Raw genomic sequence first — 27,710 nt, forward strand, 5'->3', positions numbered from 1 at the left:
TTTCCTACCTTTCTCTCTACCAGATTATGAACCATTGTTAGAAGGGATTGTTGTAGTTAACACAGGTTTGAAAATATTCGGTTTATTGCACAATATAACCATAAATGAATGATAAAATAAAACCATAAATGAATGATAAAGAAGAAAAAATGTTTTATCTCTTTCACTATGAGTCTCTGATTTCTCAAGAGCACTTTTTCCACATTTAACTTCAAGTATTTTTTTCTCCTGTTAGTTTTAGAAATCACATGCAAATTATTCCAGGGGTCTTTATAACACCATATTCTGTATGACTTCTCTATAAACAGTTCACCACTTCTACTCTCTAAACCTCTGGAATAGAGTCATGTTTTGCATGTTTGATAATCATTGGTTAATGATTGCTAAGAGTCTTACTAATATGTGGGAAAACTGTTCTTTTGGAAGATCTTATCTGTTTGTTTCATGGGAGTAAACTGGAGGAATGGATGAAGTAATTGTCAGCTCTGTTTCCGTTCTGATCTTGGCCAAGTCAACATCTTGTTTCTCGGCTAACATAGCTTGATTCATGAGCCTTGCCCTCGATTCCTGTGTTTGCTGCAGGATATTGAGAAACATATGAGAACAATTAAAAGCAATTCTTTAAGAAAGTGATTTTATAACATGATAAGAGTGGCAAAAGAAAAATGTAGTTATTAAAAACAGACTCGAGGAGAAAAGGTTTTATTTTTTTAAAAAAGTATATTTCTTAAGTACTTACAGATTTCTAGGACCTGTTTGGCAACTGAAATGAAACCTTTCTTAGAGACTATCAAAATTCATTTTCCACAACCTGATAGTCACAGAAACAGAGTCATAAAGTATAGAGTCATGGCCAGATTATTATATGTAGATCAAAATAATGGCTAGATATCTTCACAAAATAAAAAACTAATAACCCAGAAGAATTGCTGTAGAGAAAAAGATATTAGTCAACATTTCCATTACTGAAGGACATGACAGGGGAATTATGCAGAACCAAAATTCTCACACCCCCTGATGTAGGTGCCAAGAGACGTTGATTTTCTCAGCCTTAGAGGCAAACTTCCCAAGTCAGTCTCTCCAGCCATGAGCAGCTTCAAACAATTACCCAGAAGACAGACAAGCATTACCCTTTTCAATGTATGCCATAATTTTGAAAAGATACAGAAGGACGTGAAAATTGAGAGCAGGGATGCCATTCGGGTGAAATGTACGAACCTAAGAATAAACTTTATTTAATTTTTCTTTATTTAATGCAACAAGTACCCAAAACTTTATGACTTAAAACAATCTCATAATTTTGAGAATTAAGAATCAGAATGGGGGTGCTGGAAAGATAGTGCAGGAGACAGGCACGTGGCCCAAACTAGTTCAGTCCCCAGCACTGCATACTGGATGCCCTCAGGAGTGATCCTTGAGCACAGTGCTGGGAATAAGGCCTGAGCATGACTAGATGTGTGCCAATTCCTCTGTTCCCGCCTTAAAAGAAAAAAAAGAATTGCAATAGGTCACTTGTTCATTTAGTATCTTAAAAATAACTTATTATGTACTTGCTTGCTGTATACATGGCACTATCCTATCCACTGAGAGAGATTTAAAGGAAATACAGGGTATGGTCTCTTCCCTCCAGAAATTTTCATCAGATGTGAACACAACACAAACATAACAAGCAAGAATATAGTTAACACTATAAATTTTTTAAAATTTTATTGCATTAAAGAACTATGATTTACAGAGTTATTTTTAGTTGAGTTTTAGACATGTTATAAAATTTTTAATAATTTACCTAATTAAAAATAAATAATATAAAATGACAAAATGCACATCACAGGCATTAGCATTATACATTTTTAAATAATTTATGTGATTAACAATAAGTAATATAATTAAGGTGGCAAAATACACACTGTAGGCTAACACAAATGCCAATAGAGTTCAGAAAAGCAAACACGAAAAAGGAAAATGAGCTTGTCTGAAAAGAGTAAGAAGTGCCATGAGAACTAGGGGGAAGGTGGTGTGTTTGTGCCATATCTAAAGGGGCATCTCTGCTTGGCTCCTGTGGATTATTTCATTTGACAACCTGCTGCAATGGTGTCCCAACAAGAATTTTTTCAAGAATATCAATTTCTCAATTCATAAACATTTGGAATTAACTCTATAAGTGACAGTAAGTCAAATCCACAATAAATAGTTTTAAAGCTTTATGAGAAGAGATGAAGTTAGGCTAGAGCAGTGTAAATAAACTAAGGGCTGTATAGTTGTGCTAGGTTATAAGCTGTTCACTATTGAACTGCAGAGAATTGGCCTTTAGGTGTCACCACAAGTTGTCATCCAAGTCTCTACTTGTAACAGATAAGCTTGTCTTATTGTGTGCAGCTCTACTTGCGTATTCTAGGACTCGGACTTCAAGCTGTATTGGGTGCACAGTGTAATTACATGTGACCCAACACCAGAGTAGAGCACCATGGTGAGGTCCACTAGAGAATTAGACCTGGAATATTATGTAAAATGGAACAATGAGGGGACAGAAAAAAATTATATATTAGATAATGCAACCCCCAAATCAGGCAAAAATACTAACATAAAGAGAATTTATTTATGATGGGTGTTATAGAAGATGTGGATAGGGCCTCTGGAGAGATAGTGCAAAGGATAGCATGTTTGCCCTGCATATGAGCAACCTGGGTTCAATTCTTTGCATTCCTGAACCCATAGCCAGGAGTAATCCTTGAGCAGTGCCTGGTGTGACTCCAAAACAAAAAAGGAGTTATGTATGGAAGATAATTGATTATGGAGGGGTTTGGGTATAATCTTGTACTTTGGAACTAATCTTGTGAGTAGTATGGAGCTCCAGGAGACATTTGAATGACTCTGGCAAGCTACTGTGATGTATTCTATATGCCAAACACAGTAACAAGAAATCTCTCTAGGGTTAATCAATGCATCCAATCACTGCCTTTTATGAAGTCCAATAGGATTTTTTTTGGTCCTGAAGCATCTAATACCTTGTACAGGTATTCATGATTAATAACAATTATCCCTTTATAAAGTATGTTATCTAACACTCATGGAGGGAAATTGACACCGGTGGTGGAATTGGTGTTGAAATATTTTATGCCAAAAACTCAACTATCAATATCTTTGCAAATCATGATTTCTTGATTAAATAAAAATTATTTTAGAAAATTTTTAAATAAAGTATACTGTCTTTCCTCCCTATATTTAAGCAATTTTGAAAGGAATGAAAAACTTAAAATCTGAATCTAGCCCTATTTCTTGCCAATAGTATTTATTTGGCATATGAACTAGAAAGGTAGGTTCGGGATGAAGACTAATGTGGTAATGGTACTTTTTAATTAATTAGAGAAAACAACTAGATAAAGAGAAAATAAGAGTTAATGCAAGGACATAAGAGGTAAATTCTGGAAAAGGAAAACTAAAGTCAGAGTTCTATATAGTGAAGAAATATTTACATATGGTTCTTATTCACACTAAGTTCTTTGAGTGGTTTCCTGAAGTCACACTCCACACATGGCTGATATTTGATTTATGAATAAACATTTATAAAAATAAATTCTGATATTTTAAGAATTTTTCAAATTACTGAAATTTACCATTTTAAGTATCTAAATTTATTTTGATCTTTCATTGAACCGTAGCTTATTGTGCTTCAGTAATTCCCTATGCCCCCATACAAACTGACCCCAGATTCCCTCCATTTATACTTATCCATCTCTTTAGTCCCCTACCAATGACTACTAATTAGTTCAAGGTACAGGGTTTTACAACATCTCTCCTGCTATGTTCACAGAGCTGTTCTAGTAATGAAATTATACTTCAAGCATCATCTATGGAGTCAAAAGTAGTTTGTGACAGCTGTTTTTCTTGCAATGTATAAACATTTCAAAGCCTTTTCACTGACATTTAGATTTATTTTGGTATTCTACATCAGGGGTCAGCAAACTATTTTGGTAAAGAACCACATAATAAATAGTTTATACTTTGTGAGTCATTTAATCACTCTAGCAACTGTTCAACTCTTCCATTATAAATTGAAGGCAATCTTTGACCATTTATAAATAAATGGATGTGGCTATATTCCAATAAAACTTTATTTACAAAAACAAGCGGAATATACTACCTCTGCTCTAGTCTTAATAGTGCCTGCTTTAGATTATGGATTCTCCTGGAGCCTAACCTTAGAAATGGAAGAGTTTAACTGTAACTTGGTTTAATAAAATATAACAGAAAATAGATTCTCTTCACTGTACAAAAGTCATATTCCTGTACTTTGATCTTTCTTATTCAAAAACTTTAATGTCATCTGTAAATACTGCTTATCTCTTAAAAACTGCAATAACAAACTTGGTTTTCACCAATTTTCACCATCATATTTAGTCATTATTTTACTTTACTTTCTACTTTCTTCAAAATGTATTGGGTTCATCTGTTGAAAGATATTCTCTCCAACACTACTGCTTTTGTTAAAAAAATAGGATCTTTTGGATAGCCACCATGTCATAGGAAATAATTATAATTTTATGAGTGCTATGGCTGTAAGGTAAGAATTTAAAAGCATGGTATTGGAATAAATACAGATCACCAGATCTGTAGAATAGAGTTAGATATCCTGACATCAACCCTCGAATATAATATGATCACTTAGTCTTTGATAAAGAAGCAGAAATATGAAGTGGAGCAAGAAAAGCCTCTTCAACAAGCAGTGAGCAGAAAGCTGGGTAGCTACATCCAAAAAAAAAAGAAACTGAACTTAGACCTCTTTCTAATGCCAGGCACAAAAGTTAAGGTAAAAATGGATTAAAGACCTCAATATTAGACCTGAATCCATGAGGTACATGGGAAAAAATGTGGGTAGAACCTTCCATGACATTGAAGCTAAAGACTTCTTCGAAGATGAAACACCACTGACCAAGCAAATTGAAGCAAAGATTAAAAAAAATGGGACTACTTTAAACTAAGGAGCTTCTACACCACAAAAGAAACAGTGACCAGGATACAAAGACAGCCTATAGAATGAGAAAAATTATTTACCCAATACCCAACTGATAAGGAATTAATGTTAAAGACATATAAAGGCACTTGTAGAACTTTACAAGAAAAAAATCCAACCCCTTTCAAAAATGGAGAGAAAAAAATGAACAGAAACTTTATCAAAGAAGAAACATAAGTGGCCAAAATGCACATGAAAAAATGCTCTATATTACTAATCACCAGTGAAATGCAAATCAAAACAACAATGAGATATCTTATACCACGGAGACTGGCACACATCAAACAGAACAATCAGTGCTGGCATGGATGCAGGGATGAATTCCCTTTGGAACTTCATTCATTGTTGGTGGGGATGCCAACTGATCCAGCCCTTTTGGAAAACAATATGGGCATTTTTCAAATCACTAGAAACTGAACTTTCATATGACCCAGCAATACCAGTTCTGGGAATATACCCCAGGGGCTCAAAAACACAGTAGAAAAATCATCTGCACTTGTATGTTTAGTGCAGCACTATTCACATTAGCCAGAATCTGGAAACAACCTGAGTGCCCAAGAACAGATGACTGGATAAAGAAATTATGGTACGTTGACACAATGGATTATTTTGCAGCCACGAGGATAAATGAAGTCATGAAATTCCTTTGTAAATGAGTGGACATGGAGACTTTCCATGCTGAATGCAATGAGTCAGAAAGAGGGGAAGACATAGAATGATTGCAGTCATCTGAGGATATAAAAAAAATAGTAAAGGACCAAAGTGAGAGTATAGCAGGTAGGGTATTTGTCTGCACACGGCGAACCTGGGTTCAATCCCCCACATCCCATATGGTCCCCCGAGTACTGCCATGAGTAATTCCTGAATGCAGAGTCAAGAATACTCCTGAGCATCTCCAGCGGTTAAAAAAATACAAAAAGAAAAAAATATATAGTATGAGCCTAATAACCAAGGACAGTAGAAAGAAGGGCCAGGAGGACTGGTCCACAGTTGAAAGCTGACCACAAGTGGGACAACGTGGGAGGAAGCATAGAGAAAGAACCACTATGATAAATGATCAATCTGGATAAAATCTGTGTGCTTAAAGTAGATAAAGGGATATAAAGTAGATAAAGGGATATACATCATAACCTTTTTGTATCTGTATTATAAAACATAAGGAAAGAGAGAGAGGAGAGAGGGAGGGAAAGAGAGAGAGAGAGAGAGAGAGAGAGAGAGAGAGAGAGAGAGAGAGAGAGAGAGAGAGAAGTGCCTGCCATCTGCCATAGAGGCAGGCTGGTATTGGAGGAGGGAAACTTAGGTCATTGGTGTTGGGAAATGTACACTGGTGGAGGGATGGGTGTTGGAACATTGTATGACTGAAACCTGAGCGTGAATAGCTTTGTAACTGTGTATCTCAGGGTGATTCAAAAATAAAATAAAATTTAAAAAATGGACATGATGGGAAAATCACACACAAAAAGATTAAACAACTGTTATCTGTATTGACTTTAACACCAGTTTTACTTACTTTCCTTAACTTCATTTCAAAAATAATTAAATACCAAGATCTAACATCCACATTCATGGTAGACAGCATCCTGCACAGAGGTCTATAAAATGTTTCCTGCTTCAGTGATATTTGGAGATCTGTCTCCTTAAGCTTCTTGGGCTGAACATTTTACAGATGAAACTCCTGACATGTTGCCTCTGTAGATGTAGGTATGGCACACAGGCTGCTAGAGGTAGAAACACAATATCCTGACATCCTGATAGAACCAGTGAACAAAAACGAGAAATAAACTTGGTTGCTGTCTAAAGTGACATTGTGGTCAGCCAGACTTTTGTCTCCATGTGGAACCTTTCTGTCAGAAAGACATGACTGATTCCACTCCCTGTGGTTTATTCTGTCAACAAGGTAATCTATGTCTTCTTGAGATTCCATCCTGAATAAGCCATGACTGAGATGAATGAATCTCCAGCAACTCTGGCTCATTTCTACTAAGAAATAATTCCTTGAGGTCCCTACCAGATATCTGAAAATGCTTCCGATTTTTAAAATATGCTTCCGGGAGGATCACAATCACATTTTCATCAACTCATTAACTTTACTCTCAAATTCAAAATAAGGTTTAAGATTATGAGTTTCGAGAAGCAGGGAATGAGAATGGGGGGCACTGGAGAAATATACAGCAGGTGAACCAGTTGCCTTACATACAGCCAACCTGGGTTTGATCCCCAGCACCAAATATGGTTCCACTCCCCCATGTCACCCCTCAGCATCACCCGGAGTTATCCCTGAGTGTAGAGCCAGGATTAAGCCCTTGGTATAGTTAGTGTGTGGTCCAAAAACAATAACAAAATGAAAGTGTGTACCTGTTTGTGTATATGTCTGTCTGTGATATTGAACATTTCCTTCCTTCCCTCACTCCCCATAATTCTTATTTTTCCCCTGTTGCAGTCCTTACATACTTGGTTGTGGGGCACGCCAGGGGTTATATGCCTGGTTTTGGTGCCTGCACACCCCACCCATGGTGCTCCCTGGGGATTGTAGACTTGTGGTGCTTGCTCATGAGCTCACTCAGAGTGGCACTCACTTAATTGGAGTGTTTGCACATAAATTGTCATGGTTCTCCCCCAAAGTTGCTGCAGTATTCACACAACACATGCTTACAGGGAGTTGTTCTCTTGATCTCAGTCCTTGCACATTTTTAGTTGCAGTGCCACCCCCTGCCACAAACACACACACACACACACACACACACACATACACACACCAGACTGTGCACTGGAGACCTCATACTCTTTTACAATGCCAGGTGTTCCAGAGATCAGAGCTGCCAGGACCATGCTGGGGACACCTGTGTGTTACCAAGAACCCAATGATGTCCTTGTGTTTACAACTCAGGCACTTTTCCCCTGTCTCTCCCCCAGTCCTAAAACCTTTCCCATTTTGAGTTTTGTTTACTTGATTCTCTCTTGTTTGAGACCATTTGAATTGACCTCAAAGAGTAGGAATCTTAGAATCTCTGCTTAGAATAATGATGTGTACAACAATTATGTGGACCTCAGTCAGGAAGTCTACGACTAAGTTTATTTCCAGATTCCTTTCCATAAGTTTCTATAGTAGGTCTTGCTGTACCTGTGAAAATTAGCAAAGTAGTGAATTTTCACAGTGTATTGCTTTATAACAAAATTTCTAAGATATCAGAAACTCGAAACAGTAAGATTCATAAATTAACTGTGAGTTTGCAGATTGGGCAAGAGTTAGTAGAACCTCCTCATGCTTCGTCCTATGCTTTCTGCTGGGACACAGAGATCCATATTCAAGATGGTGCACTCAAATGGCTGGCAGGTTGGTTCTGTGAATTGCCTGTTGCTCAGTGGGTGTCAGCTAGAATCTTCAGTTTTTTCCCATGTCGGTCTAACCAGGTAACTTTTAGGAAGGGACTGTTTTCTAATAAAGAGAAAACAGAAATACCCAGTTGTCCTAATGATTCAACAAACACCATTTCAGCCATAGGCTATTGGACAAAACTGTCATAAGCCTGTCCCAGATTCAAATGTGCAAAGGGAAAAAGTCCACTTTTCAGTGGGAGGTACCACTGGGATGTGATAAGTAATTTGCAACAGTCTCTTGCAGAGAATATAGGAAAGTTTATTGATTTCTCTAAATTGCTCTTTTGGTTATATATTTCTAAAATGTAAATTTTATTCAACAAAAATTATATTTTAACTCAATATTTTATCTTTTGGCCAAACAAACTAGTCCTTTTGCAACCTTTTGAACTAATTGCATTATTTATTAGATGGAAAGGAATTTGAGATTTGTCAAGTATGTATACTAGGTACAAGAACCATAATATATACTTTCATTTTTGATGTATTGTAGCTGCATTTAAGAAGCATCTGAAGCATTTTTCCATTTTTTTATCATTTCTAAACTGCAATTTATGATGCAAAATCTTATAATAACTATAGGTCATATAGCAATCTTGTATTCGTGAATTGAGCTGTGATTGTTCATATTTTCATCACTGCAGTCAATTTATATATACTATTAGCATTTTTACCTGTTGAGTTTAATTGCCATTTAAAATGTCTTCAGAAATATTACACTGTAATTTGGCATTCACTCAAAAATTCATCTTGTGTGCCGAAAGTAATGGAAATAGAACACCATTAGTAAGGCAACTGTTTGACTTTGGAAGAATGACCTCAATTTCATCTACTTTTGCAAAGCAGGAAACATGATCTTAATACTATCTATCATAGAAAGATACAACTAGTAGATGAAGGTGTGTTGTCTTTTAATATGGGAATGCATAGAAAAGAAATGCCTGTCCTATGTGAGATTTGTAACTGAAGGCAGAGAAATTACCAGGTTCTTCATAATAAGTGAAGGAAATCTCAAAACAACAGAAGGCCAATGTCATGTCTTGTATAGGATGATCTAAAAAGCTTTTTGTAATAATTTATAAAGCAATGCTTTACTTTCCCTTTTGTAAGAAAAGAACTCTACTGGGACCTGAAAGATAGCTCAGAGGGCTACATGAATGCTTTGCTTTGCATGTAGAAGACATAGTTCCAATCCCAGCACTGTATGGTCTCCCAGGAGCAATTAGGAGCAACCCCTGAGCACATATCTGAGGGTAACCCCAGAACATGTCTTGGTGTGGTCCCCAAAATAACAAAAATAAAACATAAAGAACTGCACTAGGATTCAGTGGAATATAGTAGCTTTCACAAAATCTTCTGCAGACCATACACTACTCCCTCCTTATATGGATAAGAAAGCTATAGCTACAAGAGGATAAATAACTTGAACAGCCTTAAAATTAGCAAGTGGACAGAACTGTTATTTTTAATTCTCAGTTACTGAAATTGTCAGGCAGCTATGGTTAGTGGTTCTAGAAAGATATGAATACTGTGTAGTGACAGTCATTCTCCCGCCTGTATTCAACAAATGTCAAAAATATAAATGAAAGGCTGCTGCAAACTCCTGACACTCAGTTTGAACTTTCCCAAAAGCTTTTCAGGTAGCTAGGCCAATGTCTAGGATGCCCTCACAACCCTGGTATGAAAGGTAATTAATTTTTTTAGTATATCTGTGCAAAGTTTTTAAGGAGCCACGTCTTCCGAAGCATTTCAAGTAACTGCTCTGAAGTAGGAATGATTTGAAATTTAAAATAGCTCCCACCCCTTGAAGAGAGAGGTAGGTCTGGAAAAGACTTGCCAAATATATGATTTCAAACCAGCACATTAAACATGCCTAGACAGCTTAGAGACGAGAGAGCTGGTTTAGGCCATGGCTACTAAATGATCCACAGGATGTGCCAAGAGCTTTCTCTCACCCTCCCCCGCCAGCACGTGGTATGCCAGTGGGGCCAACTTCCTCAAAGCATTTCCACTGAAAAGATAGAACAGGGTGATATCTACTAGACTTTGCCTACCCAAATGAGAGATTCCACCAACTCTAGCACCATTCGTCATTATTTACTCAACTATTTCTAGAGTCTCAAAGGTAGAAGAAACACAAGGCCTTCTCACATGGTTTTCCCAAATGGAAAGGAGGTACTGCTTAAACAGAATTCCTTGTCCTATATGTTGACATTGAGCAGAATCTACTTTGCTTAGCTTCCCTGAATCTTGCAGCATATTTGGTGGTGGGAGTTCTCATGTGTATCTCTGAGAGCATGGATTAGAAACTCCTAGCAATGGCATCTGTTTGTTCATCTCTATCCCTGGTATTTCACATTATTCCTGGTACAAAGATCAATAAATGACACTTATTCTTCCTATTCACTAATTTTATCAACCATCTTGTGCAGATAGTCCTAATGTGGAAAGACTCTTTAAAAACAGGAAATTTCTTTTCTTTTACTTTTTATTTTATTTTTTTTAAGTAAAAGCAGATTTTATTTGGAGGTTTTTAGTAAGGCAAAGGAAGGAGAGAAAGTGAGAGAAAGAATAATGCACTCAAGAAAGAACATGGACTTCTTCAAAGGTGGATGGAAAGAGCCCCTACATACACATCACAACATTAGATATGAAAATATGAAAGTACACATCTCAAGAGGGAAGATGGGGGTGCCACATGAATTCGGGCGCCACATGTGCTCGGCCACGTGGGCACAAGCAGCACGTAGGCTTGGGCAACATATTTTGAACTAAAATTTAGCTGGCCTTTGAGATCCCCTAAGAAAGGGAGAATTGGGAGAGGAGCAGAAGGAGGAGGAGGAGGAGGAGGAGGAGGAGGAGGAGCAGGAGCAGGAGCAGGAGGAGGAGGAGGAGGAGGAGGAGGAGGAGGAGGAGGAGGAAAGAAAGGAGAAGAGGAAGAATACAGATTATGTAGACAAAGCAAGAACAGTATGGGATAGATTCCATCTGCGGCTGAACATGTAAAAGCAGACTAGATATGGTCAGCATGGCTGAACTGTGCACAGAAACAGCCGAGAATTATAGGTCACTTATTCTTTTCTCATGGAATGCCAAACAGAAATCCCTACGCTCAGAACATGCAAAAGGTAGCATTACTCTGGAAAAGAAGAGGAAATAGTAAGCCTTCTTGTTAGAAAAATGCGTCAGGATTCCTCTTGCAATGGATGTTAATGAAAAGCTGTCTGAACAATAACAGATTCTAGGTCTTGCCCCTGATGCGGGCAGTATTCCCATGGGGAGGGAGCAGCACATTGTTTCTGAGAGCCGAAACCCACCTCCATCCTGACTCCATCAGTTCTTCTCAGTGCGGCCCAACCCCTGTGTGTTTCATTTTCTTTTTCAAAGTGGGGTCGATCATCACATCAACCTCAAAGCTGTTAAATGGCTTAGAGGAAATAATATGCAGAAACCCCAGGAAACAACTCTTCTTGGCACTGAGGGGTTCGTGATCCCTTCTATATACCTTGGTTTTCTCAAGCAAATGGAAATACTAATATCTGTCCCAGGCCATTTCTTCTGGATTCTGACAGGATAAAATGTAATTAAATGTGTGAAAGCAAGTTAGAAGTTAAGTGTTGCATAACAGCAAGGTGATTCTGGGCTAATCACCATAGGCTTGGCTGAGCTGTAATCCCAAGAGCCTGGCCAGGAAGTAGAGAGCTCACATATCTTCAGGCTATTGGTCACAGATGTGTGTATGGACTGGCTTCTCTAATATGTCAAGGGAGTCTTAACATTTGACTGGTTCAAGATGACGTAAAGATGGGAACTGTGAAATCTACTAAGCAAAAACCAAATAAGGTTTAAGCCTCACAGCCCTGTAAGAAATGTTATTTCAAGCATCATAGTCTTGGACATCTGGGCTCTATTACCGGAAATCCCATTAAATGTTCAGTTTTATAATTCTGTGTAGAACCTGGGAAATTGCAAGATTCTGCTAATGGCCATCAGCCAGTTCAAGCAATTAATCACAGGGGTCCCCTACCAGCTTTGTAACCAAGTGGATTCTTGAAGGGAAAATTGTACACAAAAGAAATAACCCAATCTACCCAGTTCTATAGCAACAGGCTTTGTAGCTCAGCCAACACAAAGAAATTATTTGTTATAATAATGACATCCAAACTTCATAACTTTTTCCTCAATGGAAATTAGAACTCACTAGCTCAGAAAAGATTCCCAAACCTCGTTAAGTATGATGTAGGTTGTAATCTGCTGTGGGCTGGTACATCCAGTGTAGAAAAAAAAATTAAGTCCAACACTTTTCTACCTTCAGCATTTTCTCATTTGAAGGATCTTCACTTGAAATAAGGTCCTTTTCCTTTTGAACTCCTCTAGAACATCTGGACTATTTGCATTTGCTCATAGATTCCAGGCCAAAGGGCTAAAATCCCCAGTGGAGAAATAACCTTGGAACCTATCTTCAGAGTCCTGATAGCTGTACCCCAAGGTGAAAAGGCCTGTGACATATGAATTATTTCTTTTAAGACTTCTAGCTGTGTGTTGCCAGTTTAAAAGGGTTTATGTAAATTAGATAATCTTCTGCACTTCAGAATGTTTATAAAGTTTTTCCTAATTGCTATGTTGTTTGGAGAGTGATTCTTGGAACCCTACGGAGACCAGAGGGAGATGCTTAAGACCTCATTCCAGAACACAGGAAAGGGAAAGATGAAAATAGTAGCTAATAGTCCAAGCCTATTGGTCCTGTGAATAGGGGGTACATGAAATGAATGATAATTTAAAAAATTAATCTTCTCTAGGAAATAACCTCATAGCAAATGCTCAATAGCTACCTGTGGTAATAGTTTCCATATTGGATGAAACAGATGCATAACATCCCCATTACGTAGAAACCCCAATAATACAATGATGCTTTAGACTCAAAATGTGGTCTGCATTGGTATCACTTGAGAGCTTGTTAGACTTGATGGTACAAATTTTAACAAGATACCTGGTAATGCATATGCTCATTACTTTCTAAAGTACCATGTCAAGAGTCTGCATGATTAAGTCCAAAACTGTTCTCAGCATCATCTGTTAACATTTAGTTAGCTTGCATAACATTATTTCATAAAAAGACACTTCCAGTTACTTGATACTGGGAATACAAAAGGAGAAACATAAGCAGACCATGTATATCCCTTTAAAAGGATGATTTTTCTGAGGGTTGGAGAGATTGTACAGTAGGTTGGACTCTTTTTTTTTTCATTGTTAATATCAAATTTTATTATATTCAAGTCTGCACAAGTGTTATGAGAAATACTTTCAGAGATTATTGGAGATAGAGCAAACTGACAGGTTACAAGGATAATGATGTATCTAGGCCCACAGCCCCACTGCCACTCCTCCAGGCCTCACTTGGTTTTCATACTATATGTGTCATCAACCTTGCACTCAAGCACAGACTGGATCTCAATTAGAACACAAGACATTTAGCTGAGAACCCACTGCTTTTGACTAATTGGGATTCCCATTTCTAAACTCCACCTAGGAAAGTCACAACATATATAAAAGGCTTATCACTGGGTATTATTTATTTGTTAGCCACAACAAACAAAAAAAAACCCACTTAAAGCAGAACAAAGGTCCTACACTCATGGCAATAGTTATAATATATCCAAAACAAAATATCAGGATAGAACTATTACAAATACTTATCAAACACTCTTTTTTTATGTAGGAGTACTGCTATTTATTCAGCCAGCGATTAGCTGATTGAATTGGGCATGAACTCCACCTTACTTTTTTTTTCATAATTTTATTTATTTTTTTCTTCCTATATTTATTTATTGAATCACTGTGGGAAAAGTTACTAAGCTTTCAGGTTTAAGTCTCGGTCATACAATGATCAAACACCTCTCCCTTCACCAGTACTCATTTTTCACCACCAAGAACCCCAATATACTCCCCTCCCACCCCTCCCAATGCCTGTGAGGCAGATGATTTCCACTTAACTCTTCTCTATATTGATTACATTCATTGTTTTGACAAAAGATGCACCACTATTGTTTAGATTTCCCCCTCCCCAACAATCAGAATTGCTGAAAAGGCATTGTGAAATACTTTGTTTCCCATAGCTGGTTATGAGAATCATATAATCTCGTGTGGCTGCAATAGCGGCACCTCGATTTTGGATTTCGGCAAAGAGCCAAATAATTATGAGATTGGTTTCTGTGCGTCTGGTATTATGGCTGTGCTGGAGAGCTGCTCGTGGGGGTGGAGGGGGCAACTCATGACCTCTGTAGGGCGTGAAGGATGAGCCGGTACCACCCCCCTTCCCATGAAACTGCAGTTGGCCTGTCACCGCGGGCTCATACCTGGCTTTCCTATAAGCTCTGAGGCAGCAGCCACCTTGCTTCTGTGGGGGGAGGGAAGGCAGAAGGGAACAATACCCTTTCCCTCCCGGTGAGGCATGGCACCATAGTTTAACGCATGGTCCATTCACTTTTCTGCCACAAGCTGCTGGGCTCTGGATTAAGTCCTTTTGCCTTTGGAACCATGGCTGTGCCAGAAAGCCGCTCATGGGGGGCAACTCCTGACCTTGGTAGGGCATGAAGGACGAGCCGGTACCACCGGTACCACCCCCCTTCAGTGGGTTGGACTCTTGCCTTGTGCACAGCCAACATGGGTTCAATCCCCAGCACCCATATAGTCCCCTGAGCTAACTCAAGCACAAATCTATCCTAAACACAATACAATTTGAGACATATTGGCTTAGAGACACAACCATCAAAAGGTGATTATGGATTGCAATATAGTAAATGCAATGATACAGATATGAAACTCTTCAAACCTTGCATAGTCCAAGGCCGTATTGGACATTTTAGAAAGTGGTCAGTGGAATGTTATTTGCTTGCTTAATTAATACATTAATCAATTGGTAGAAACTAAACAACTGAATGATGGAACATGCCTAAGACACTAGGACCCTAAATGTTGGATAGCTTTCTGAGGCCTTGTCATTCCTATGAGTCCCATGCTAAATCCCAGTATTTGGAGGACTGTACTATATAATAGTTAGCATTCTTGGTGTTGTTAATAAAATATGAAGGGAACAAGACGGTGAGCCAAATAACCCCACATATTTTTCTCTGAAGGATAAATAACTATTATTTGAGTATGGGAAAAAAGACAGGAGCCAAGGATTTGCACTTAAGTAGATTCTTGAACATCACTAGCTGCTTGCTCAACATAGATTGCCAAACTTGCCCCTGGACATTCTGAACCAGGGAAAGGAAGAGAGCTGGAGAAAATTAAAATGGGAAGAAGTTGTTTGAGGAAAAACTCAGGGTGAAATGTCAGAGTTCTTCAACCCTGGAATCCAGCAGCCTCTGTATTTAACGCACAGGAACCAGCATTGAATTATGAGAGGTCTGTGAGCCTCAAAATATACACCAGCAGCTTGACTTACAATAGAATGGGAAAGGAACAAATTTAGTGTCACTGGTGGTTTTCCTAAAGCCAAGGAGAAGATGGATAGCAACTTGCAACAAGTACATTCTCATCCAGCATGTGTTGGATGGAGGGGTGGTGGGGGTACTAAAGATGGTGGTTGAGTGGTTCGGCTTCACCAATCTCATGAACCCAAAAATTCTCTGGAGCGAGATAGCAGCCCAAGTCACTGACTGAGAACTACAAATTAACCCCACAGAAAGACTTCTCTTACAGTATCAGTACCAATGATATTCTCGTACTAAAATCCAGGGTTGAGTGCTGAGGGTTCAGGCCAAGGTTTTCTTATGAGGTCTGGGGGCCTCCTCTTACCTGTTTAATCCTTAGTGAATCAATGGACCTCTGATAACGTCATCATCAGAACAAGGTTCTGGTCTGTGGTATGACATTTATCTATCTGATCTTGACTTTCTCATTTGTAAAATAAGGTTTTGGTACCTGACTCCTTGGGTTGCCAGATGAACATATGTTCTTAGCATGATCGCACATGGCCAGTAATTGGTTAACAAGAGTCCTTACGGTTATAGTCATTATGTATCATCTACTAGACACAGGGATTTTCAGTGAGCTAGAACTACGCTATCCACATCATATCTGTATCTAGATCTGAAGATAGGTAGAGCTATCAAATGAGAAATATATAATAGATTATTATTATTATTATAAAAATTTTCTCATAAAATTATGGAGGATCAGAAGATCCAAGATCTGTAAGCTGATAACTCAGGGGAGCTAATGCTGTAAATTCCAATCTTAGTTTGAGTTCAAGTCCAAACACAGGAGAAGACTGGAACCCACAACTCAAAGATCTGTAACTGGAAATTGCTCCCTTACGCAGACTTTTGTCCACTAGAGCTTTCAGTTAGTTGGATGGGGACCACCTACATTGGGGTGAGCAACTTGCTTTATTCAGTACTGATTAAAATGTTAATCTTATTCAAAACACACACACACAGACTTAAACCAAATATATGGGTACTCCATGACTCGATCAAATTTACACATAATCAAAGAGTCTAGTGCCTTCCCCTAAACGAGGGGTTATGAGGAGATTCCAGGTAGTCTGTACAACCATCTATTTTATTCCCCTTAACAGGAGTCCTCTGCCATTTTGATATGCATCTTGTTTGAGATTCTGACTTTCCTCTTCAGGCAGTTAGGAGATAGAACTGATTTCATTTTTCCTTTTTAAAATTCTTATTTTAGCCATCAGTGATTTCTTAATCATATTCCAATAGGAGCAAAAACTACCTTCAAACTTTCAATTGGAGGATAGTGGCAGAAATGAAACCAGTACAGCTGAAAGCACCTGGAATTCTCTCACGAAATGGCTGCTAGCAGTTTTATCACCACATAAATCCTCCTTTGTCCTTCTTTTATCTCCTAACTTCTCCCATACATACTAATTAACTAATTGAGCATACCTGTTTAAATCATCCAATCTTGATTCTTCTAATGGCATGCCTGCAAGGGTTCTAAAAGTTAGAAATGATTTAGTATTAGAGGTTTTGATTACATTGAATATAAAATCAAATAAAATGAGCAAATGATGAATAGAAGAGGGGAGTGAGGTCTGAAATTAGCCTTATTTCCTGCACACACAAGAGGCTCTCTTAAGTTGGTTTTTATCTTGGCCTATTTTGGGAGTGATATATTTGGCTCACAACCAGGAATAGGAGATAAACAAGGACCTGTACCTCTAAGCCAACGTCAGCACTCTTGACATTTTGAGCTGGATAATTCTTTGATATGAAGGGCTGTCCCTGTGAATTCTAGGAGGTTTAACAAGGTCCCTGTGTTCTACTCATGAAGTGCCAGTAATATTCCACTCCCAAATTGTGAAAACTATATAAAATTATCAGATATTCCCTAGGAAGAAAATTATGCCCAGTGCAGAACTACTGCTCTAATCAAAGATTTTGGAGTACTAAATAGAAATGAACCAACTTTCTCTAAGACACGCATCTAGTTTACAGTACTTTATACATGGGATTCACATTTCATGAGCATGCTTTTGTAAAGATACAACTATTTACTTTCTCACCTACAGTCCTGCTGTTGAGGAATTTGCTTTCTGAACTCCCATTTCTGCTTTTTAAATATTTTTGGCTCAAAATACCATAAATATTTTTATTTTTTTAATTTTTTATTTATTTTTTAATTTTTAAATTTTTATTAGTGAGACACCATGAGGTACAGTGGTAGACTTACAAATTTTTGTGCTTGGGTTTCAATTATACAATGATCAAATACCCATCCCTCCACCAGTGCTCATTTCTTACCACTATGTATCTTATTTTTTTAATTTTTAAACCCTTTTTTTTACTAAAGAACTGTTATTTACAGTTATTGATGGTTGAGTTTGAGGCATATAATATTTTCAACACCAATCCCACCCCCAGCATCACCTTCCCTTCACCAGTATACCCTATCCTCTCCCTGCTCAACCCCCATCCCATCCCCACCTGTCACCTTGAGAGGCACATCACAAAGTTTCAGTGGTTGCAGCTTAGATCTCATAGTTTCAGCTTTGTTTGTTGAGTCTATGAACACCCGTGTCTACTAAATACAAGAAATCACTGTGGTAAGAACAGATCCAGATTCTAGTCTTACCTTTTCTGATCTTGCAGTTTGCTTGGGATAAGCTCATGAACCTGGTCAGATTTTTTTTCCAGGTACATGAGAGGGACAAGATAATTTAGGTCTCAAAGACAACAGAGAGAAGGTAATGAGTAACGCTAAAACCTAGGCGGCCCATTGTGGCTGCTCAAAAATTGTTAGTTCTGTTTATGATTGGTTTCTATCACACCCATTCTCTCTTGTTCCACCTCACAGTGCCCACCCTACAGTCCTCAAACTCAAGTCACAATAAAGACACTTTCAGATAGACGATATGACCCTTCACAATTGAAGGGAGGGCACAACAGCCCATTGAAGAGATGTGATCTTGCATCTTCCCTTTAACACAGGAGCAAACCGGCGGCTGGACACAATATCTTCTCTTCTCCTCCAAACATGGTAAGCCCTTCAGCCTCCTGTTGCTGGAGTGGGCAAAGGTGAAGAGGAACCCACTGAGTCCAGATCTGTTCTTAAATCCTCTGCCAGTCACCATTGCCTCATAGACCAACCCTCCTGCCTTTGAAAAGCCTGGGGCTGAACCCTCTGCCTTATCCTGAGCCATCTGTGAAAGGCTGCACTAATCCGGAGGAGAGTGGGAGCCAAAGCTTGTGAATTGTGGCAGATGACAAGAATGTTAACTGTCTCCTGGACAGTGCAAAGACCTGACCTCCCAATATTTCCTTGTTTTTTTCCTTTTTTTTTATTTTCCCTAACTCCCTCTGTGGCTTTAGAAGATTGACCCGTTTGTAGCTCTGCTTTCTCCAGAGAATTTTCAGTTGATGGCAATAATAATAACAACAACAACAATAATAATATATAGTAGTCATAAGTTTACAAATTATGTCCTATTTGCCAAATACCATGAAAAAATACTTTTTCTATGAACCTGTTATATCATCATAGTCATCCAGATAGGTGGGGATTATGAGGACAAAGGCAAAGAGACTGATATTTGGAGAAATTCATCTTTCTATATCCCAAAACTCTTGAGCAGTGACCCAGATCCACTTGCTCTGAGAGCTCAGCCTATAATGTGTCTAGTCTCTCATGCACCTCTGAAGCCCTTGGACTCTAAAGATGACACATTCCCAAAATGGCTAAAGTCATCACGGTGGACCAGTAAACCCAGTTGAGAAGGAACCCTTGGGTGTTGGTTAACTGCAAGCTCTAGGTGTCCTGGACCAGACACCTGTGATCAGATAGAAAAATGGGAGTGTCCCGCTTTTTTCTGTGCAGACCTAAGCTGCAGCATCAGATTTCCTATAAAATTCAGTCTTTAAGCCTCCTGAAGAGAAAAACTTTTTTTTTCCAGTGTTACTTTTTTTCAATAATTTTATTATGGAAGATTATTCCAAATTTTACATTTGGAACAAGCAAATCCATGAGACCTGCTATACGCTTGGAAAAAAAAAAAACCTTGGAGGAATTATGGGTACAGTTAAATAAAGTGGACTTGGTGGACTTGGTTTAAGGCTCTGAGCTGGCATAAGGGGAAACTTATCAGTTATGTCTGGGGGCCGGGCAGAGAAGGCTCCACTGAAAACATGAGCTATGAGGTGACCTTAGAAGGTGGAGAGGGAGGTATTTGCTGGAGCAGGGAAGTTTCCAAAGAAAGATTGCATTCATCTGGGGAACATAAAGCAACAAAAAGGGAGAGTAACACCCAGGAATGGCTGAGATTAGTACCAGGAATTTTGCTCCATGAATGGAAGGCCAGCCACAGGCTCTAGGTGAAAAGGAAGCTCAGATAGAGAAGAGAGTACCAAATGAAGGGTGTTGTGAGGGCCCTCCCAGGGTGGGAGAAGCATGCTAAAAGTAGTCTATAGACCAAACATGATTGCCACTCAAAGCCTCTGTTGCAAAACACAGTACCCAAAAGAAGAGAGAGAGAACAAGTGGGAATACCCTGCCACAGAGGCAGGATGGGACGGGGGGGGGGGGGGGGTATTAGGGTTGGGGGGGGATGCTGGGACCCGTGGGGATGGATGACGGGCACTGGTGGAGGAATGGGCACTTGATCATTGTATAACTGAAACCCAAGCACAAAATTTGTAAGCCTATAACTGTACCTCATGGTTTTTCACTAATAAAAAAAGAAAAAAAAATAAAATAAAAATAAAAGAGATAATAAATAAAAAAAAAAAAAGGAGAAAAAGTTGAGCACAGGCTGTCAATAACCTGGTGCATATGTGGAGCCAGCCCAAGTCAGCAAGAGCAAGACCTCCCAAAAATGTACCATCTCAGGGAGCACTCTTTGCCCTTGAAAGAGTCACATCCACAAAAGCAGGATGCCATTTCTTTATTGTGGCCTCATGTACTCTTTAGTGGACCAGCAGAGTCCATTCGTCTGGTCTGTAACAGACAATGGTTCAAAACTTCCTCTGGCCAGATGCATTTTTACACACAGTTTTAGCAGAGATCTCTTCTTCCCACCAACAATTTACTTCCATGTGGTGCCATGTTCAAAAGAAACACAAGTGGGCCTGGATGATGGCTCAACAGGCCACAGCAATAAAAGCATGAAGGAGCCCCGAGGTCAATGCCCAACACCAAATAGTCACCTGAGCATTACCTGCAGTGGGATCCTGAGCATCATCAGCCTCTCTCCCACCTACATATAAAGGAAACAACTCACAGAAAAAGCACCCAAGAGCAACGGGTGCTGTACTGATTCTATGGAAAGATGGTCCAGAGCATACTGTACTTTTTATTCATTCTACTTCCAAAGGGCCCCCTCGTGACAACTATAACCCCCAATCTCCATTTGTCTCTGTGCCCTTTATCTCACGTCTACTGGAATATCTCTCTGATCTTTCTAATTTTCCATCTTTTTCATTCAAACTAATTTATCCTCCATTTTTTTTCTGTCCACCAGGTAAATTCACTCTGTTGAGGAGACTTATGGATAAACACAAAATCCTTCTTAGAAGATGAAACAATGGGGAAGGCTCTGAATTCTGACTCTTTATCATTCTGTCCCTGTCAACTTACATGTCATTCAAGTGAGATATGCCTGCATTTGAGTACAGAGTTGGTCCTTCTAGCTGCGTATGACCTTGGACAAGTGATACCGTTAGGTCTCCATTTCCTTCTACATAAAATAGGAATTGTTCTACCTATTCTAGAAAATTGTTGAATTCCAGGTAAAAGAACCTTAAAGTAGAATAGGATCAGCTTATGTGCCTGGTTATATTATAAAATTAGACACATCTGCTTTCCATCAACTATTGGGGGCTCATAGAAAACATGGTTATTTGGGAAGGTACCAATTGTGATAAACCAAATTTCAATTTCCAGTTTGGGTTCCAAAGGTAGTAATTCATTAGTATTCACTCTTTATTATTATTTCATTAATTTTTATCATATAGGTTATTATTTTTATCTGTTCTGGGACCACATCCAATGGTGTTCAGGACTTACTTCTGACTCTGTGCTCAGGCATCACTCCTAGTGTTATTTCAAGGACCATGTGTGGTAATGAGGATTGAACCGAGGTCAGCTGTGTGTAAAGCAAGCACACTACTTGCTGTACTATTTCCCAAGTTCTATACAGGTTTTTCTTCTTATTTTTCCACGGTCACCATTTTCCAAAGATTGCTTTAGCGAGAGTCTCAAGAACTGTGTCAGGATCTTCTAAATCCATGGTATCATTTCAGGCTTTTCTTCTTCCTTTGCAGAATGACAACTGGTGTTTTGACTCCTGTAGATTTCTACCTGTCCTCCAATAATACCAGAGGATTGTCCCTTAGTAATATTATAAATTCATTATTAAAATTAGAAATAGTAACTGGAAGCTACCAGGGAGGCTTTTGCTGATCAATATTTCCAATATGCACCCTTGTGAGCCTAATTTTTGTTGTTGTTTTGCAAAACATTATTATGACAATAATAAAAAGCTTAGCACCTTCACTGTTTTACTTAAAGCTCTCTATGCATATGTGTAAATTTTATATCCTAGTAAATCATAACTGTTTGCTGTATTGCTATATAATCATCATAATTATTACTTTAATGACCATGTAATCATCCATCTTGTTAATGTGTCATAATTTACTTGACCTAAATTTTCAACAATAGGAGACTAGTTGTTTCCTGATTTTTCCCTGTTATAAATAACTTCTAGGTTACATTTTTTGTGCATATAGCATCTTTCATTTTTTAGATTATTTCCTTAGGTTATATTCCTAGAATGGAATCATTGAGTCAAGGAATGTGAATTTTTAATAGTTTTTAAATAAATTGACCTTATTTTCCAGTTCACAATGCCTGGAAAACTAGACTGAAAATAGTCTTCTGTCTTCATTACAGCCTTATAAATAAGCATATAAGTATACTAAAATAGTACCTTTTATTTTTTCCATTTTCTCAATGATAGCGACTTTTCTAAAAGTATTTTTTATTGAATCACTGTGAAATAGACCCTATCAAAGCTGTTCATGATAAGCTTTCAGTCATACAATGTTTCAACACCCATCCCTTACCAGTGTAAAGAAAATCAAAACTTTTATTTATTTATTTATTTATTTGTTTTGCTTTTTGGGTCACTCCCAGCAATGCTCAGGGCTTCCTCCTAGGTCTGCACTGAGTAATCACTCCTGGCAGTGCTTGGGTGACCATATGGGATGCCAGGGATTGAACCCGGGTTGGCTGTGTGCAAGGCAAATGCCCTACCTGCTGTCCTATGGTTCTGGCCCCCCAAAATAGAAATTTTTAATCAAACATTTACTTACAAGTTTATATTCTCTTACATTTTGAAAAATCACTTTTGAAACCTAGTTCATTTTTTGCTAACATTAGGAGCACATGTCCAGTGCCAATATTCTAATATATTAAATAAAATGAGTATTAATATTTTCTGAACAAAATGTTTAGTCAGATCCCTGCATAAGTAACACAGACCAATGTTCAAGGGACTGTATGGAACACCCAGATAAAGCAATAGGAAAATTTGAAGAACTAAAAATCAGACATCTGGATTGTAGCTCATTGTCTTCCATGCATGAGACCTGGGTTCCACCCCTAGCACTGCTGACCAAGAACAATAAAATTTTTTTTGTTTGTTTGTTTTTAAGAACAGTAAAATTTAAAAATATATACCTGGGCTATTTCCACCCTGGAGTAGCCTATGTTCTCTCGTTAACATATCACTCTCTCTTTGCTCATATTTATCTAAATTTGTTTTTTAAAAAAGAACAATAAAACTGTTTTTGTTTGCTCAAGAGAAAAGACACTTGCACTGGCATTCCCGAAGACTCTGATTTAAGTAGTTCAATCTTTGGTCAGATTTTAATGACTTTCTCTCTCTGGACCCTAACCTGCTCAGACAATTTGATTTTTCAGTTAGCACACTGGAGTTCCAACCATACTGTTTTCAATATCTCCTTCCTGGGTTTTAAAGAAGAAATGCCCTTCCCTTTTTATTGCTGTTCAATGACCAGTGGCTGTACATGCTGCTGACATGTTCGTATACCTGATCCCCTGGAGGTCATACTCTTTAATTTTTGTGCTCACATACACTCTCAGTTTCTGTACTTGCCAGAAATCACACATTTTTATTTTTGGTGCCCATACATACATGGTTGTGGTAATCTAGAGACTGATAAATTATATGCTTTTGGTCTGGCACTGAGAATCCCAAACAGCAGTGCTTCTGGGTTGCACTTAGTGCGTGTGGGCGGATGATGTCAGGGTCAAACTCTTAGTCTCATGCTTCTAAGGCAGGAGTTTTTCAAGTATGCCCTCCTGTAGTTTCTGCTACATTTTATCTGAAGAAAAACTTCCTGATAAATAAAATCCACTTCTGATGCAGATAAAAACAACAATGACATTATCATCTCATACCACAGAGACTGGCACACATCCCAAAGAACAAAAACAACCTGTGTTGGCATGGATGTGGGAAGATAGGGACTCTCCTTCACTGTTGCTAGAGATGCCAGCTGGTCCAGCCTTTTTGGAAAACAATATGGACATATCTTTAAAAACTAGAAATTGAGCTCCCATTTGACCCAGCAATACCACTTCTGGGAATATATCCCGAGGGTGCAAAAAAAGCACAGTAGAAATGACATCTGTACCTGTACATTCATTGCAACACTGTTCACAATATCCAGAATCTGGAAAAAACCCAAGTGTCTGAGAACAGATGACTGGTTAAAGAAGCTTTGCTATATCTACACAATGGACTACTATGCAACTGTTAGGAAAGATGAAGTCATAAAATTTGCTTATAAGTGGATGGTCATGGAGAGTATCCTGCTAAGTGAAATGAGTCAGAAAGAGAGGGACAGACATAGAATGATTGCACTCATTTGTGGAATATAAAATATAATATGAGACTTAAACCCAAGGACAGTAGAGACGAGGGCCAAGAAGATTGTTCCAAGGTTGGAAGTCTGCCTCATGAGCTGGGGAAAAGTCAGTTGGGATAGAGAAGGGATCACTAAGTCATTGATTGTTGGAGGGATCACTTGGGATGGGAGATGTATGCTGAAAGTAGATAAAGGACCAAACATGATGACCTCTCACTATCTGTATTGCAAACCATAATGCCCATAAGTAGAGTGAGTATAAGTGTGAAATTGTCTCTCAGGAGAAGGGAGGGTGGTGGGGGCATGGAGGGATACTGGGGACATTGGTGGTGGAAAATGTTCACTGGTGGAGGGATGGGTGCTCTGTCATTATATGAATGATACTCAAACATGAAAGTTTTGTTAACTATAGCTCATGATTATTAAATTAAAATTTAAAAAAGAATAAAATAAAATACACTTCTCACTCCACTCTACCTCACCCACGAAACAGAAAAAAGAATAAAAGAAAATAAATATAGTCTTCACAGTATTCCCAATTCTTGTTTCAGATCAAGGAACTACATGAAATCTCTTAATATATAAAAAACGTTGTCAAAACTACAACCCCTTAGGTCTGGATGCCAATTCTAGGCAACATTACCTATTCCTGAAATGCTTCCACCGTCTGCCAAATGGTTGAAGGATGTGATAAGACTATAGCACTTCAATCCTCCAGGGATGGGTGTCTTTTACATAAATTCTGCTAGAACTTTCTCTTTGATCTAAGGATGTTAGGGTTTCTTTGAATTGGACAATTGCTACATGCCAGTATCTGGGAACATAAAGAAAAGACTTACATTGTTTTCATCTTTTCCCTCTTGCAGTCTCAACGGAGGGTTCTCTGTGAATGTGGTAGCCTTCCAAGCTGCTGTTCTGCCAGTTGATATGAACATGGCCTGATCCTCACAGAAAGACTCACTCATGGCACTGCCAGAAGATATCCTTGGAGTATTGACAGATTAACCAGAGTCACAGAAAAAAAAGAAAAAGAAAAAGCACCAAGCACCCTGTCAGTAAAGCGTATGGGTTTGGAAAATCTTAGTTTGCTGTGGATTTCTAAATGAGGTGCATATTATACAGTGCCAACTGGTTCCAAGTGGTCATTGGCAGACCCATAGCTGGAAAATTGCTTCCAGTTTTCATCACTGTGCATAACTGAAGCTCCCCCCAGGGAGCTGTCTGTACCCTTCACTAGAAGTCCTGTTTTAGCATGGCAACTACTGGATTATTTTATTATGTGTACAGATGGCATGATGTGTTAGAAAAAAAAATCCCAGCAGCTCTGCAATCTCAGTGGATGCGTTCGCCATATTATGCCCTGGTAAGAATGTAAACTTGTCTCGGTTATGTTAGTTATAATGTCTAACGATTTTCTGTCCAACTCTGAAGCACTTTATAGGAGAACACTACACTTAAACAAACCGGCACGTGCAGTACATGTGGAAAGTGTTTTCTTTTTTTCTTTTATAAGCCTTGTCCTATTTATGGCTCAGACTGTCAAAGATAAACTCCTCTTTTAGCATATTCTTGATTGTGTGTGATAGATTAGTGTAAATATGGCCACAATACTGTTAAACTTAACCTCTTGACACTTTACTAAACAACCAGATCACTTAAAGCACCAAAGGGAAGCAGAGGGGAGCCTGGGAGGGTCAGACCTTAGCTCTCAATTGTACCTGGGTGCAACTGAACCCGTGCACATACAAATACTCCAACACAGGAGATTGGACTTGGCCAGTGCATGTGGTCTTAATATTCAGTAGAGGAAATCTTTCAAAGAAACGGGAAGAGACCCTGGTGGGAGCATGGCAAAGGAGATAGTTTGTGTATGTGTATATCTATAAGCCAACTCTAGCACTTTAGAAAACTTTCTATGTTGCGTTTAAATCACAACTCTCTGAAGCCAAAAAACAAGTAACTGCCACCCTCTGCCTACCTAGAGATGAAAATGGGTTCAGTCCATACTAACTTCTTCCTCTGTGCAGATCCTTCTAGGCCCTTCAATCCTTTTGAGGACTATGTTCACGCTGATTTCCTCTCCCCCTCCCCAAGATTTTTAACAAAGCACAATCCTGGGAAACCAGTCTATCCATCTACTGCTTGTCTTTAGAGAAATGGCCAAACTCACTCTACTTAACGACTAAGCTTTTATCTTTTATTTATTTATTTTGCTTTTTGGGTCACACCTGGAAATGCACAGGGATTACTCCTGGCTCATGCACTCAGGAATTACTCCTGGTGGTGTTCAGAGGACCATATGGGATGCTGGGAATCAAACTGGGTCGGCCAGGTGCAAGGCAAATACCCTACCTACTGTGCTACTGCTCCAGCCCCAAGACTAAGAATTTATTTCACTTGAAAATATAATTGACTGAAGTAAAAATTCACCAATGTGTGTTGTCTGCATTCACAGTTCCATCCTGGGACTAACAGGTCTCAGAGGGTTCTTTTTTGAACAACTCCGGGATTGTGCAAATTTAGCGAACTTGGCATTGTTGGGGGGTCTGGGCACACAACAGATGTCTGTTCTCCCCATATCTTGCCTTTCTCGGAGCTCTCAGGAAATGTATAGCGCCTGGGAAACCCAGCATCCCTCAATGCATGGGATCCGAAAACAGCATAGAGAAGGAGAGAGGGATCCAAGTGAGGGTCCGGTGAGTCAGCAAGGTGAGTCTCTGCCCACCCATATGGCGGGCCTGCCAAAGAATAGGGCTTCCACATGAAAACTCAGAGACATTTCCTCAGCACCTAGATCGGGCCAAGGGCTGGGTCAGCCCCAGGACCCTCTGGCCCTGAGCCACCTTTACTTTTTACAAATCCCAAATGAGGAAGCTCTCTCCTGGCTGCTTCCTCCCTAG

At 38.9% G+C, this 27,710-nt stretch overlaps 1 protein-coding gene across 2 annotated transcripts in view; it reads left to right on the forward strand.

Annotated features, from left to right (window-relative positions):
- The window catches only part of SAMD12 (sterile alpha motif domain containing 12), a 489,089-nt gene extending 462,364 nt beyond the window's left edge, over positions 1-26,725 (forward strand). For both annotated transcript variants that reach the window (XM_056110130.1, XM_056110138.1), the window contains one exon: positions 25,677-26,725. Coding sequence is in view for 1 of the 2 variants with exons in the window: in XM_056110138.1 (XP_055966113.1) it covers positions 25,677-25,699 (23 nt within the window). In the remaining variant the exon portion in view is untranslated. The remainder of the gene's footprint in view (positions 1-25,676) is intronic.
- The last annotated feature ends 985 nt before the right edge of the window (positions 26,726-27,710 follow it).

Source organism: Sorex fumeus, unplaced genomic scaffold, assembly GCF_029834395.1.
Source record: "Sorex fumeus unplaced genomic scaffold, SorFum_2.1 ptg000002l, whole genome shotgun sequence".
Classification (NCBI taxonomy): Eukaryota; Metazoa; Chordata; class Mammalia; order Eulipotyphla; family Soricidae; genus Sorex; species Sorex fumeus.